This window comes from Lissotriton helveticus, chromosome 1_1, assembly GCF_964261635.1.
Source record: "Lissotriton helveticus chromosome 1_1, aLisHel1.1, whole genome shotgun sequence".
Taxonomy (NCBI): Eukaryota; Metazoa; Chordata; class Amphibia; order Caudata; family Salamandridae; genus Lissotriton; species Lissotriton helveticus.
The window spans coordinates 1,453,808,430-1,453,822,339 of NC_136057.1; the positions used below are offsets into that span (position 1 = coordinate 1,453,808,430).

At 45.8% G+C, this 13,910-nt stretch overlaps 1 protein-coding gene across 1 annotated transcript in view; it reads left to right on the forward strand.

Annotated features, from left to right (window-relative positions):
• Positions 1–13,910, forward strand: part of ADCY6 (adenylate cyclase 6) — a 506,430-nt gene that overhangs the window by 53,823 nt on the left and 438,697 nt on the right. Inside the window, exon 3 of the mRNA XM_078685913.1 lies at positions 1,323–2,205. Within this exon, the coding sequence (XP_078542039.1) occupies positions 1,324–2,205 (882 nt within the window). The 5' untranslated portion in view covers position 1,323. The remainder of the gene's footprint in view (positions 1–1,322; positions 2,206–13,910) is intronic.

Consider the following 13,910-nt stretch of genomic DNA (forward strand, 5'->3'; position numbering starts at 1 on the left):
CTCCGGCTCCTTTTCATCTAGAGCACATTTGTACACTTTCCTTGCTCCCCCATCTGTCTCCTACCTCTCTCTCTCTCTCTCTCTCCCTCCCCCTCTCTCTCTCCCTCCCCCCTCCAAGTACAGTGCTATCTCTGTGATCTTTCAATATCCCCTCTATGCTCACCGTGGAGTGAGGAAGACCTTGAGCACCCCGCGTGTCTCTCCGTGGATGAGGATGCTCGCTCGTGACTCCTCTGCGGTATACCAAGCGGCGGACTCGGTGATGCCATGCACGTTGACCTGCAACAGCAGCGGCTTCTGCAGTAACAAGCATTGAAAATGCTATAGATCTCGCCTTTAATTAAGTCAAAGCCATTTGCTTTGCTATACAATACCATTAGCAAAGGAAATGGCTTTAACTTAATCAAAGGCGAGACCTATTGCATTTTCAATGCTTGTTCTATATTGTCGGACGCACCACCTTCTCCAACAATTACGTTTTTCAAAAAGCATAACAAAAAAAGCATTGACAAGGCCTAAAGGTTTCAAGCCTATGCCAATTTGCTTTGCCAGTGCTTTTTTTCTCTGTGCATAACTGGTTTCTTCCTTTAGGAGTAGTCTTTCAGTGCCAGAAATGACTGTGTGCTTTTGAGGCCAAAAATGTCTTTCCTTATAGCCAAATTGCTTCCCCAACAATTAAGTTATACAAAAACCACAACAAAAGAAACAAGAACTGCCTTTCCTATTGGCTCTGCCAGTACTTTTTAGGTTTGGCGTTTGCTATGACCTTTTGATTTTACCTTAATTGTATGTATTATATACTTACTTATAGGGGTTTTTAGCCCCCCTTCCTCCATTGGCCTGTTATTGTGTCATTTACATATTGATTCCGTCGACTGCAACACACAGCTTGAAGCAGTTGGTCGACTTGTTTCAGTCTTTGGCCAACTTCACTGTGAGTGGCGGCATTCGGTTCCTTCACAAGGAGCACTTCTGCACAAGTACGTCCCTATAGTGCCAGGGACCACTATGGCAATATGTGTGTTTTGAGACCAAATATTTATGATTTTATCTATTTATTTATTTATTTTTTAAGATTGATGGGGGACTGACAGCTTCCCCAAAATTGAAGTTTTGCAAAACCATGACAAAACAAGTGGTAACTGCACATCCTTCATCACTGTTGAAAGCAAGTACTATGCACTTGGAATGAATGAAGCCTGAATAAATGGTGTGGCTGCTGTATGAAATGCAGGGGGAGGGTGGACGTAGCTGAATGGTTAACAGGGAGGAAAGAATTAGAAAGGCGGGAATTTGACTTTGACCATTTTTCTTTCCCACAGAATGTCCTGGTTTAGTGGCATCTTGGTGCCCAAAGTGGATGAACGGAGGACAGCGTGGGGGGAGCGTAATGGCAAGAAGAGCAGGCGCCATGGGGGTGGCTCCCTCTGTGGCCCTCGCTACATGAGCTGCCTGCAGGACCCTGAGATGGAAAGGAACAATCGGGGCAACTTTAGTCTGCGCTGCACTTGGCAAGAGGACCACTATGGGAAGAAGGGCCTGGCCGGGGGGCCTGGGCCATGTGGGGACCTGGGCCTTAAATCGGTGGACTTGGGTTTTGAGGATGGTGAGCTTAAGGGGTCTAAGATGCTGGGCTCCAATGATGGGGGCAACATGGAGGAAGGCAGTGGGCACCGGCTGACGCCCGGCGAGTGCTGGGCTAGGGTCCTTCAAATTTTCCACTCTAAGAAGTTTCAGTCGGCCAAGCTGGAGCGGCTTTACCAGCGTTATTTTTTCCAGATGAACCAGAGCAGCTTGACCATGCTCATGGGGGTTCTGGTGCTTGTCTGCCTGGTCATGCTGCTCTTCCACTGCACCCATGGGGAGCCACAGGTGCCTTACGTGGCGGTGCTGGCTGTGGCGATGGCGCTCTTCATTTCCATGATGGTGGTCTGCAATCGTCATGGCTTTCACCAGGATTACATGTGGATTGTCAGCTACTTGGTCATCGCGGTCCTCTTCGGAGTGCAGGTGCTAGGAGTGTTCATGGTGACTCCGCGCAGCGCATCTGAGGGCATCTGGTGGAGTGTCTTCTTCATCTACATCATCTACACCCTGCTCCCAGTGCGCATGCGGGCCGCCGTGCTGAGTGGATTCACCCTGTCTGCGATGCACCTGATCATTTCCTGGAGGCTTAACCTTGAGGACTCCTTTCTCTGGAAACAGGTAGGATCTTTCTGACTGTAAGACAAATGCATGCTGTCCGTTTTCATCAGATAATTTATGCAGATGAATCTCTGCCCAGCGGACCAGGGATGATGGGTCTGTGTTACTGCTTAAAGCATAGGAGTATGCCCTGTGTGCTACAGATTGGCGGGGGGCGTCATGGCTCTGTCATTCTTTAACACAGGTGGGTTCCTGCACGAAGTGCCATAACCACGGAGCAGTGCAGCTAGGTCATTCCGTAGCAAGTGGTCCAGTGCACCGTGAAGTCACAAATTCAGCCGTATAGATATGTTGTTCCATAGTACAGGGGGGCCTATTCACACTGTTTCCCAGACTGTGGAAAGTGGGTCTGTTGTCCCTTAGTATAGAGTACTCTACATGATGTGACTCATATGCAGGCTATAGATCATGTAATTTGTTCCTGTAACATCTACGCATAATGGACGCCGTGAGGTCGGTGTTGTTGCCTAGTACAGAGGATCCTATGCACAACGTCAAACAATGAGTGGACAGTGGGCCCGGCTTTCCTTAACATAGCGGCTCTATAAAAAATGTGACACAGGCGGTAGGCCACTGGGCATTGGCCTTCCTTATTGCAGCATCCCGTCAAAGTGGGCCTGAGACGGTAGTGATGGGTATCTCTTAATACAGTGCGACACCGATCAGGTAGCTTGACTGTGCCCTTCCTTAGTATGACGTCCATGAACCGTCCCAGTGGTGGTGTGGCTGTGTCATTCTTTAATACACTGCAGTCCAAGTACAGCGCGTCACAGACCGGAGATGTTTGGTCAGTCTCATTCCCTTATGCAGGGGCCTGTGCACGGTGTGAGCCACAGATGTGGTGGTGGGTCTGTGTCATTGCTTATTACAGAGGGTTCTGCACATGGTGTGCCACACACAGGTCAGTCTTTGCCCCACGACAAAGAACTGTGGTGTATGTGGCATTTCTTACGATACATAGGTCTATGCATGATTTGCCACCACCCGGGGAAATGGTAAGGTCTTTGTCATTCCTTAACACATGGAGTAAATGCAGAGTGTTCACAGGCAGGCAAGCTGGTCAGTATCATTCGTTAATACAGACAAGTCTGTCCTAATGGGTGCTACACTCGAGCGATGTTTAAAGGCAGAAATGTGATGGATGGAAATGCTTGGATGAATCTGAACCACTGGCAATTACGCCGAGTGTATTCCACACCATGGTTTTCTAGCCTGTCAGTGGCATTATTTAATGAGACCAAACATAAGAAAAATCAGCCAAGTCCTGCTCCAAAGAAACAGTCCAACCCAGGCTCCAAACATATTTTCCCTCTGAAAGGGAACACGAGCAACCCTAAAACTGGGCTGGTCTGGGCTTACCCTTCTTGGGTGTGCCGTGTCAGATTTGCATATTGTCGGTCCCTGTCTGTGATCGCACAGTGATCAAACAAATGATGGAATGGGTCTAGAGCAACTACTAGTGGCTGAGATTAATTCAACCATTGCATCCATCAGTTCTTTGTCTTTCCCAGTGAGACTTGGGGATGTTGCACAGACCAAGGATTGTGGGTTTGTAGTTCTTTAATACTTGTTTTATGGACTGTGTACCACAGGCCTGAGGCGTTTGTGCTGTGTAATTCCATTATGTAATGTTGGAAGCACGGTGTGCAACAGAGAATGGCGGGTCAGTCCTATTCTTACCTTTGTAGTGTTCTGTGTGGACCATTTGGATTGTACACAACCTAATGAGATGAAAGAAGTGGTTGACTTTAGCTGTTTCCAGTGAAGGTCCTCAATTACCCTATACAATGGGCAATTCTGGTGGTGGGCCTGCAGTTGTTTTGACCTAATTTGGCTCTGTTATACAATTCTCCATAGTATTTGTTTATATTTGTTGAAACATGAGTTGGGCTCTAATTTGTTAAGGAAAGTGCACCTAGTGTGAAAAGTATTTGTTTTATTTCACTTAAATCACCGCTGCAAATGTTTACCTGACAATGCGCCCAAAATGTTGTGTTTCACAATTTACAACTGGAGGTCAATTTGGGTAGAGTCCTTCAACACTGCTGCAGTGTCTGCATTGTTTACCATTTAAAGAGGTCACATGTTGTATTTTGCGATGATGTACTGGCATGTGCACAGAATGGACCATATCAGGTGACTGTTGAGCATCAATGTCTCCATTTGTTTTGTACATTTCTATGCTTTGGCGTACTCTGTAGGATCCATACTCGCAGCGCAAAAAAGTCTTGATAGGTTGTGACTAGAACTTTCTGGAGATTATATAATGTTGGATGATTTTTAGGAGATTTTGGTGGGAAATGCTTTTAGGTCTAAAGATTTATGATTCCTGGACACCGCTGTGATCTTAGCTGTGAATCTTCATTGGATTTGAAATGTGGAATTGGAATCTACAACTCTGAGGATTGAATTTTAATTGTAGAGTTTCTCTTCCTTTTTGAATGTAACACATTCTGTATGGTACTCGGTGGCCATTTGATTGCATGTAGCATTTACACTGTGGTGTGCGTCTTGTTTGTTCTTCATTGCCTTTCTATAGAAGCCCACGGTGTCCTTTCTAGCTTACTGTGCTAGAGGATGAGTGGAGGCCGGTGTTTCTTCTACTACTTTGCTTTCTTTCTCTTTCTTCCTTTTTCATTCTCCCTCGCTCTTTCTTTCTTTCTCTCTCCCTCGCTCTTTCTTTCTCCCTCGCTCTTTCTTTCTCCCTCGCTCTTTCTTTCTCTCTGAGGTCTGTGGTGTTCTCTGGGCCTTGGACACGTTCTCTTCCTCTCTCCTCTTTACAGCTGGAGCTGGCCTCCCGGCCTCTATCCCCAGCTCTTTCCCTTGGAGTGTAGCAGTCTGCAGTGACTCTCAGCAGCTGACGCTGGCCACAGTCTGTGGTACACGTGCTTTCACGCGTTCTGTTGCCTATGGCTGGCACCAAGCTGTGGTTCGTGCCTTTCTGTACTTCCAGGCAGGCGGTCCGCAGACTGTGGTGTCCTACCTCTAGCCAGCTTTGGTAGTAGACTGTCCTGCAACAGATCATATTAAGACACACCTGTTACTGTTAGCACACATTTCACACTGCTCGGAGTCGGATATGCCTTCGTGTGGCTATTAATGCAAGGTGCGGGACACGCTGTCGACAACTGCTTTAAACACATGCTTGTGCCTGGTACAGCTAAAGCCATTTTGTTTGGATGCGTAAGCTGACAGTCCGTGTGCTGCACTGTACAGTTTCGAAAAACAGAGCTTAGTGTCCTTTTCTTCTACATACTCTTCGAGCTGAGGCTGCCGCAGCCTCTGGGCCATAAGCTCTGTTTCTTTTCCAGTCGCTGAGCCGCCAGCCTCTGCGGTGCGCATGCGCTGTTCCTACACTGGCAGCAGTCTCAGATGCCTGTTTCTCCGCTTCCTGTACTTCAGGTCTGACTGCTTTTCCTGGCCCGTGCAGGGAAAGGATTAAAAGCAGCCTGCCTTCGTCCCGCCTTGGCCATGTGGGTGGGATACCTTCCCTTGTGTGTATTTATGGAGCAGGGTTGTTTTTTGTCGGTTTGATTTTCAGCTCTTTGAAGCACTGTAGTTTGTGGAGCTATGTAAATAGAATATCGTGCAGGCAGGAGAACTATAGTATAGGATTTGACCAACACCGAGAGCCAACATATTTGTCATGCCCACTTACCACATATGAGCTTTTCGTTTACTTTTTTATTTATATTTTTGATTGCTGTATTTTTCTTGTTTCAACCATAAGTGAGATTTTTTTGTGTATTTATTTTTGTATTCTAACGGGCCTCGCCCACTAGGGAAAATTGAGTCAGTCCCTTTTATATTATGCCACCGATGTATCGGCAAAATATGTGAGAGGATAAATTGTATGTAACATGCATAGACAATATCACATGCAGGTGCTGTTCAGCGATTAGACCTATTGAGATGAGCATAATATTGGAATTCAGTTAGAGAACGCAAGTCGTTTGTGTCTTAAGGCAATTGGTCAGTTAGCTTATCTGTAAAGGACATAAGACATTTTCGAAGACCCTTCTCTTTCTACCTAATGGATTTCCTGCAGTGTTGCTTGCCTCTGACACTGGTTATGAATATTTTAAAAGACAAGGCCTCCTGTTGGGAAATTGTTAACCAAGCGTTTCTTTTACAGTGTTTCGGAATAAAGTATGAAAATGCCTTGTTAACTAAAAACATTGCCACTGTCACGAATTGAATTTTTTTTCTCAAACTAGTTACTCTTGAGATGGTTACTGGTTTAGTCAAAGCCAATAGGTCCGAGTTTAATGTGCTGACGCATGCAGCACTAGCATATTAAAGTGAGATCAGCAGGAGGGAGGCAGCAGGAGCAGACAGACAGGCCTGTAGTTGTAAAGTAAACCTCGTACAGTCCATTTCAAAAACTTGAGTAGAGGTGGAAGAATCCACACAGAGCCAAAACCGTTAGGTTAGAGAGATAAATACCCCACTTGGTGGACCCAAAACATGGTTTCAAACTCTCCATCCAGGCAGTGGCTGGAAGAGGATGGTGAAGAAAGCCTTTGAAAAGGCAGACTCAAAGCCCACTCTAAATATATTGTTAGCAGTAGGTCCGTTAAACATGTGCACTGTCAAAACAAAGACCCAAAGCATGTCTTTTAAGGGAAAAGCACAAGAAGTAGAATTATCCACACAGAGACGAAAAACTTGACCGAATTGCTTATATGGGATGAAATTAGATATTTAGGTAGATCTTGGCCAGCAACTGATCTGACTAGTCTTTCGAATTCACAGGAAATGAGATTCTCCCTCGGCAAGGGCAGGCAGCCTTCAACTGAGAACTAAGCTAGCAAACAAAGACGACGTGGAGGTGGTCCTGAAGATCTGAGGCACTTCCTGCTGCGGAGGTGGCTGTGAAGATGTGCGCCATTTCCTGCTATGAAGGTGGTCCTGAAGATCTGAGGCATGTCCTCCTGGGGTGTGGTCCTGAAGATCTGAGGCATGTCCTCCTGGGGTGTGGTCCTGAAGATCTGAGGCATGTCCTCCTGGGGTGTGGTCCTGAAGATCTGAGGCATGTCCTCCTGGGGTGTGGTCCTGAAGATGTGAGGCATGTCCTCCTGTGGTGTGGTCCTGAAGATCTGAGACATGTCCACCTGGGATGTGGTCCTGAAGATCCGAGGCATGTCCTCCTGGGGTGTGGTCCTGAAGATCCGAGGCATGTCCTCCTGGTGTGTGGTCCTAAAGATCTGAGGCATTTCCTCCTGTGGTGTGGTCCTAAAGATCTGAGGCATTTTTTTCTGTGGTGTGGTCCTAAAGATCTGAGGCATTTGCAGCTGTGGAGGTGGCACTGTAGATTTGAGACATTTATTGCTGTAAAGGAGGCCCTGAAGATCCATCATTTCCTACGGTTACGGACGGCCTATACAAGCTATCAAGAAAAAGAGACTGGTCGGGATTCCAGAATCAGTCCGCATGAGGGACATAAAGCATGCAATCAATTAATTATTGGCAGACTTTGACCCTCGTGTTACGGAATTTACAGCTAGCTCAAGAAGGATGAAATTGGTGGTCTCTCCAGATTGTGTATAGTTTTCTGTGATTTAGTGGAAAATTGGGTCATAAAAATGCCTTTAACTTGAAAACACCCAATTCAATGCTCCACTTTAGCTGTAGTTTTGCTGCGTCTTTTCCCTTGTAAGGAAAGCAGGCACATCGGGGTATCCTGACAGGGTACTGTACTTTCTTTTTCACTTTTTTAAAACCATGTAAATATAAGTCTTTACAAGTAAACATTTTTGTCATGTGCAGTAGTGCTGGAATTTCTTTTCCCAGAGTGAGGGTGTTGCCATCAATGTTACATCACTTAAGTCATAGTGATAGTGAAAAATCCAAGCGCCAGACTAACGCAAGTAAAGCAAATGAGCTGCGCCAATTAAGCAGGAGTGTGGTAAGGGTGTGGTATCTACCTGGTAGTGCATTATGAAGCACACATATATTACTAAAGCATGGAGTAGTAGGGTGCTGCCATTTACAGACCCACATTTTCCATTTAAATGCAACCCAACTCACACCAATATTCAGTTTTACTGATAAAACTATATAGTGCACAAATGTGGGAATCGGGTTCCAGTAAATGTTTTCATTTGCACATCACCAATTAAAGTGTCTTGTGTTGATCCTTCTAAAATCTTTGTTTCTATCACAGTTCAGAATTACAAAAAAGTCCTTCATGTTAAAAGAATAAGCAGCAATTTGTCAGAAGAGCCTCTATTGACATTTGACCTCTGTCTTTGAACATATACTCAACGTGACCAGATAAAAACACAATTTAAAGACACTTTTATTACTCATTTACCTTCTGAGCTCGGCGTGTTTATTTTGGAGGTGCTGCATCACCCCTAGTTCTAGCGCCCATGGTCCTATGTACAGCGCAAGTCTCATTTGGAATTTGTATTTTATTGCATTATTCTGCGCACAAAAGGTGTATTGTAACCAAAAGTGTTTCCTAAATGCACGGTGTTGAGTTGATCTGTCCGCCTGTGTTACACCGTTTCCTAACCTGCGAAAACTGAAACTACAACACATTCCCCTCACCCGACCCCTGTGCCAACCACACCTCAACTCCACTCCTGTTCGCATGTAGTTTTGCGACTAGTCAAGATGCCTACCTAATTAACTAGAAGGATCTTGATGGAAAGTAAAACAGTTTTAATGGGCTTGTAAGTTGCTAATAAACTGTGGAATATGTTGAAGCCAGGTTTTCCAAGATAGTGAAATTCACTATTTACATGGGAAGGTGTACATTCTAAACTGTCGGGCTGACTTGTTATAATACACAGAAATATCCAGACTGGCTGTGTGTCTGCAAACCTAGTCAAGTTGGGGCGCACTGCCTAATGTGAATATTTTCCCCAGACATTTACTCATTTTAAAAGCTTTTGCGAAGTCTCCCTGTCACCCGCTTTTCCCAAAGGGAGTTTGGGCTGCAGCTTTTAAATGTAAGACTTACTTGTGTATGCTGTCTGAGAGGGTGGTGTACGAGTACCGTGGCTGCCCCCAAAAATGGGCTAACATTTGGGGACCGTGAAATGAATATCGAGGTTTTGTCTGTGATTCTATTCCTCTGGATGCTTTGGAAAGATCTTAGTCTGGTTATTGGGGATCAAATTCAGTTAGTGTCAGTACTGGGGGGGCTGAGGGGGTGGCTGCCAATAATATTCTATGCTGAGATATCACCTGCTTTGTTAACCATGTCTGTGAACGGCAATGCTTGTCCCTGTATTTTTAATACAATGTCAATAAAAAGATTTACCAAAAATCTACAAATAGTATAAAATTGAATACTTCTGTTAGGTCTACACCAGGCATCACACTCTAGTTTGTTTCCCTTAGACTCTGAGTCTTGGACCTCCTGGTTACCATATATCCCTCAGGAGTTAGTCGTAGCATGCACCTTTAGTCCTACAATGAGACACAGGTAGTCCGTCATAGTTAATATGTATATACATATGTACTTTAAATGCTGTACAGATGAGCGTTCTTACCGCATAGTGATTGTGCATAGAGACTGCAGGCCTACTCCTCCTGGGACTAAAACCCTTTGCTCCTTTGAGCCGCTCAGTCATCTAATCCTCAGCGCTTGGCCTTATTTCTGATCATCCCCAGTACCTGGTCTCTGCAGGACTCTTTCCTAGGGAGGATCGTATTGCTGATTTACGCTACTCTCCAGGTTGGTGAGCTTTGATACTCAGTCCTCGGACTGTCTGGCACGAGGCGCTATTTATTTCCGGTCCTCCTTGCCCATCACAGTATTCTAGGCAAACACCAGTGGCTTTGGACTCCCTCTTCTTCAGTGTCAACCTCTTAATTCGTATGTGCCAACAGTGTGATCTACCACCTATGTCTGTGCATTACGAGTATTCCTATAGTGGGTGCTTCGTGTTGTGGCCTACCTGATCCTCTGTAATGTAAGATATCCCACCCTCAGTCTAGCCTCCATCACACCACTTGTCCCTAACAAAAATGTTGAGGTAGAGCGCGCCGACTCTCCTGCATCGGCGGTCTCTGTATCACTGGGAAGAAATCTAAAAATCACCTGGGTCCTCTTGGTCTCTGTCATCATGAGGTGCTCCGTATTGGAGTTATTGAATCCAAAGTCCTATTGGATGTGACCTAGGACCCACATGACATCAAGGAAATATTGGTGACGAAGCAGTGATTGATGTGAACCTCCTTAAAGCCAATGTAACAGTTTTCAGGACAGAGCAGCATATCTAATCGATCGCCTGCACACCTACGGCCATCTCGCTAGTCTTGCTGCAAAAGAAGGTGCCTATCTGTTGACCTTTATACGGTCAGGGTTTTCTGAATTCGGGCATGGAGCACAGAACATCTTTACACAGGCCTTTGAACATGCAGTGGACTGAACCACACAGAAGGTCAAATCTGTGGAGGTAGTTCCAAGGTAGTGGAAGACTTTCGGCTATTTAAGATTTCTAGCCTCTGAAGACATTTGCAGTTCTTGTTATCAATCACAGGTAAACAAGAATGTACGAAGCATCAAGGTTCTGGGCCTCGCCCAAGAACTGGGGGCAGGTGACTTCTCCTAATTACTTTGCTTAATCCAAATCCATCAGATTTTTCTAAATACGCCGCCCTGCCCACCCCAGTGCTGGCAAGAGTAGTAGTAAATAATGCAGAAGAAATCTTTACACCAACTGGTGTTCGATATAATTGAAGTAAGTTGTAGGCCTTGTTTCTCATCACGCTCCAGGTATGTCTCAAGGTGTAGGCGTAGCTATGAGCCCCTCTCCCATCCTGTAACAAGCAGGTTAGTCATTGTCCATAAAAGTAGTAGAAACAAAGCCAAACACGTCCATTAACATGTATCTAAAGAAAGACCTGGTCTCTCAGCCCATTCTAGACTGCAGGTGCCCCACACACTTATTCATTGTAATCATTTCCAGAGGGTTTCACTAGAAATGCAGGTCAACCGAGCTAGCCTCCTAACTTCAAGTGTTCTGCACCTCAACAAGAATTTGGTTTCACACCATTGAGGATCATAACAATAGGGGTTGTGACTAAAGAGATGTCCTAAAGTTGAACTTTTTGGGGGGGGGGGGGGTGAATGGGGGGACTCAACAAAGTACATCTCATTCCATTCATGTCTCCGTCGAGGTGGCTGACCAGATGTTTTGCAGGACAAACCAGACTATTCTTCTCCACCACATCTTAGGCTTCTGAATAAACAGCGAAAACATACTTTTACCAGTGCATAGGGTTCACTTTCTGTCTGCACATTTAAATTCATAGTAAAGTTACCTGCTAACTAAACCTAGAGTGACACAGCCCCAGCTGAATGCTCACCCTCAGTGAGGAACTGCAGGACCTTGTGTGTTTGGTGGCATAAGGCACCTGCTAGCAGTCTGCTGCCTCAGAAGACCTGTTAAAGTAATCCTATACACGTAAATGTGCCTCTGCCATCTCCAAATTCTTCTTCTGATGAATCCTACCTATTGCGCCTCCATCTTGGTTTTGTAAATGTCTAAGTGTTGTTTTTATTTAAATAAACTTTTCTTTCGTACAGACTATTCTCGTCTTTATGCTGTTTGAGAAGCAGTGTGTTTAAAACTGAATCCAGCATAAATATAAACATTCTCAGAATTTCATACACCAACTGTACGAAACCCCCTACTAGCTGTGGGCTCCCTTTCCCTCTAGGAAATTTGTTTACACTGGTGCTTTAAAAGATCTGCAGCGGGATGGGGAATTTCAGCCCCAGTTGGCTTTATCATCCCATTGTGAAGACAAGGAGTGCAATTCCTTCTTTTTAACATTTTGGATGGTAGATGTTGTGTAAACTTTAGTAACGCAGTAACAACATGTGTGTACCTCTATGCAGAGGTCCAGTTTTGGTAGTAAAATTAAAACAAAGGAGGAGACATCAAATGAGGAGCATATGCACGAGCCCAGTTGTGGCACTCTAGCGTGGATTTAGAATTTTAAGTTATCTAGCTTTGAAAACAGACCTTTTTCTTGTTGACAGTGGATTAAAAAGTTGGAGCAACAGTTTTCACTCTTATCCATTCCTGCTATATAAGCAATGTCAATCAGTTATTATTTTGTTCTTTTTTCAAAACTTTATTCGTGAATGTATATTCATCACATATGCTTAGTGTTAGGCAACAAACATGCAATACATCACGCTTTTTAATTTAATCCCAGTCCGCAAATGGGGGGCAGAGTCTCAGTCCCTAGGTCATTTCCATACAAATTTGAGCTCAATATCAGAGTCCTCCGTTAATATCAGGACCCGTCCCCATACCCGCCCTCACCCTCCCCAACTATCCCTCCCCCACCCATCCTACCCAGGTGTCTAAATTCTCCTAACTCTTCAGCCTGTGCTCCCCGGCGCTGACCACTCTTTGTCCCGAATATACGGTAAAAGCTCTTCTAACCACCTCCGTCCCGCCTCAATGTCCAGTATACATAGCAGTATTCCCCCCGGGGCGCAGCACGCTCAATTATCCTGGGACAGTGGCTGATCCATACTGTCTAACTCCAGTAGCATGACCTCCCAATCCAGTGCCATTAGGGTTTTCCGCCTCCCGCCTTCTTCCTCCTTTCTAAGGGCAATACATTCTGCTCTGCGCCATCTCACCACGTCTGCCCGCCATGTCTCCACCCTGGGCGCTCTCGGGGACTTCCACTGCATTGTAATCTTCCTGATCGCTAAGAGGAGAGCTAGGTCCACAAATCGCAATTTGGGTTTTAACGGTTTGGGGCGAGGGCGGGCTCCTACTAAACAATATAGTGCACTCTCCTGCACCTGTATCTGAGATACCTCTCTCACTATCCGGCAGATCTCTCTCCAGTAACCGCCCAGCCGTGGGCATGACCAAAGCATACGTAGGAGGCCCGTCCCGTCCGCCCTGCATCGCGGACACTGATGGGGGGGCATTGGGAAACATCCTGTAAATCCTCTCCGGGGTGAGGTATGCCCTGTGAAGTACCATGGCTTGGATGTATTTAAATTTCACATTCCGGGAAACTCTCTTTGGGTGTTCCAGGGCCACCCGCCAGGTTGCGTCAATAAAATCCTCCCCTGTGTCCCGTGACCAGATCTCTCTTAGGGTGTCAAGGGACAGTGCAGCATGAGTTCTAATCCCTGGTTATAGCCATCGTACTAAGTGGCCCCCGGCCCCCATGTAGTGCATCAGGTGTACTAGTTCGTGTTGCTGTGGTTGGATGCGTTTCGGCGCCCAAGTTGTCCTAATGAAATGAGATACAGTAGCGTGTAATAAGTAGTGTTTGTCCGAAGACCCAGTCGCCTGCACGAAAGTGCGATGGTCCAGCAGTAGGTTGTCTCCAAAGAAACTACCCACCCCCTCAATCCCGCATGCCGTCCAGTCCCTTAGAGCATATTTGGTAAGCCTTCCCTGCGGTGTTGGAATACCTAGTAAGGGAATGTTATCTGCGTATGGCTGTATCGCCGACGTATAAGCCAGCGCCTTCTTCCAGCAAAGAAGGGCAGTACGGAGCCGAGGGTGACATAATCTTGGTATTCTACTTTTGGGTAGCAGTAAGGTATGTAAGTCACCCCGGCCTAACCAGTCTGTTGTCCATCCAATCTCTTGGAGGTTTTTCCCGGCCAGCCAATAAGACAACCATTGGAGTTGACTTGCGTAAAAATATCCTTGAAAGTCGGGGGCGCCTAGTCCCCCCAGAGAGGTGCTAAGTTGTAA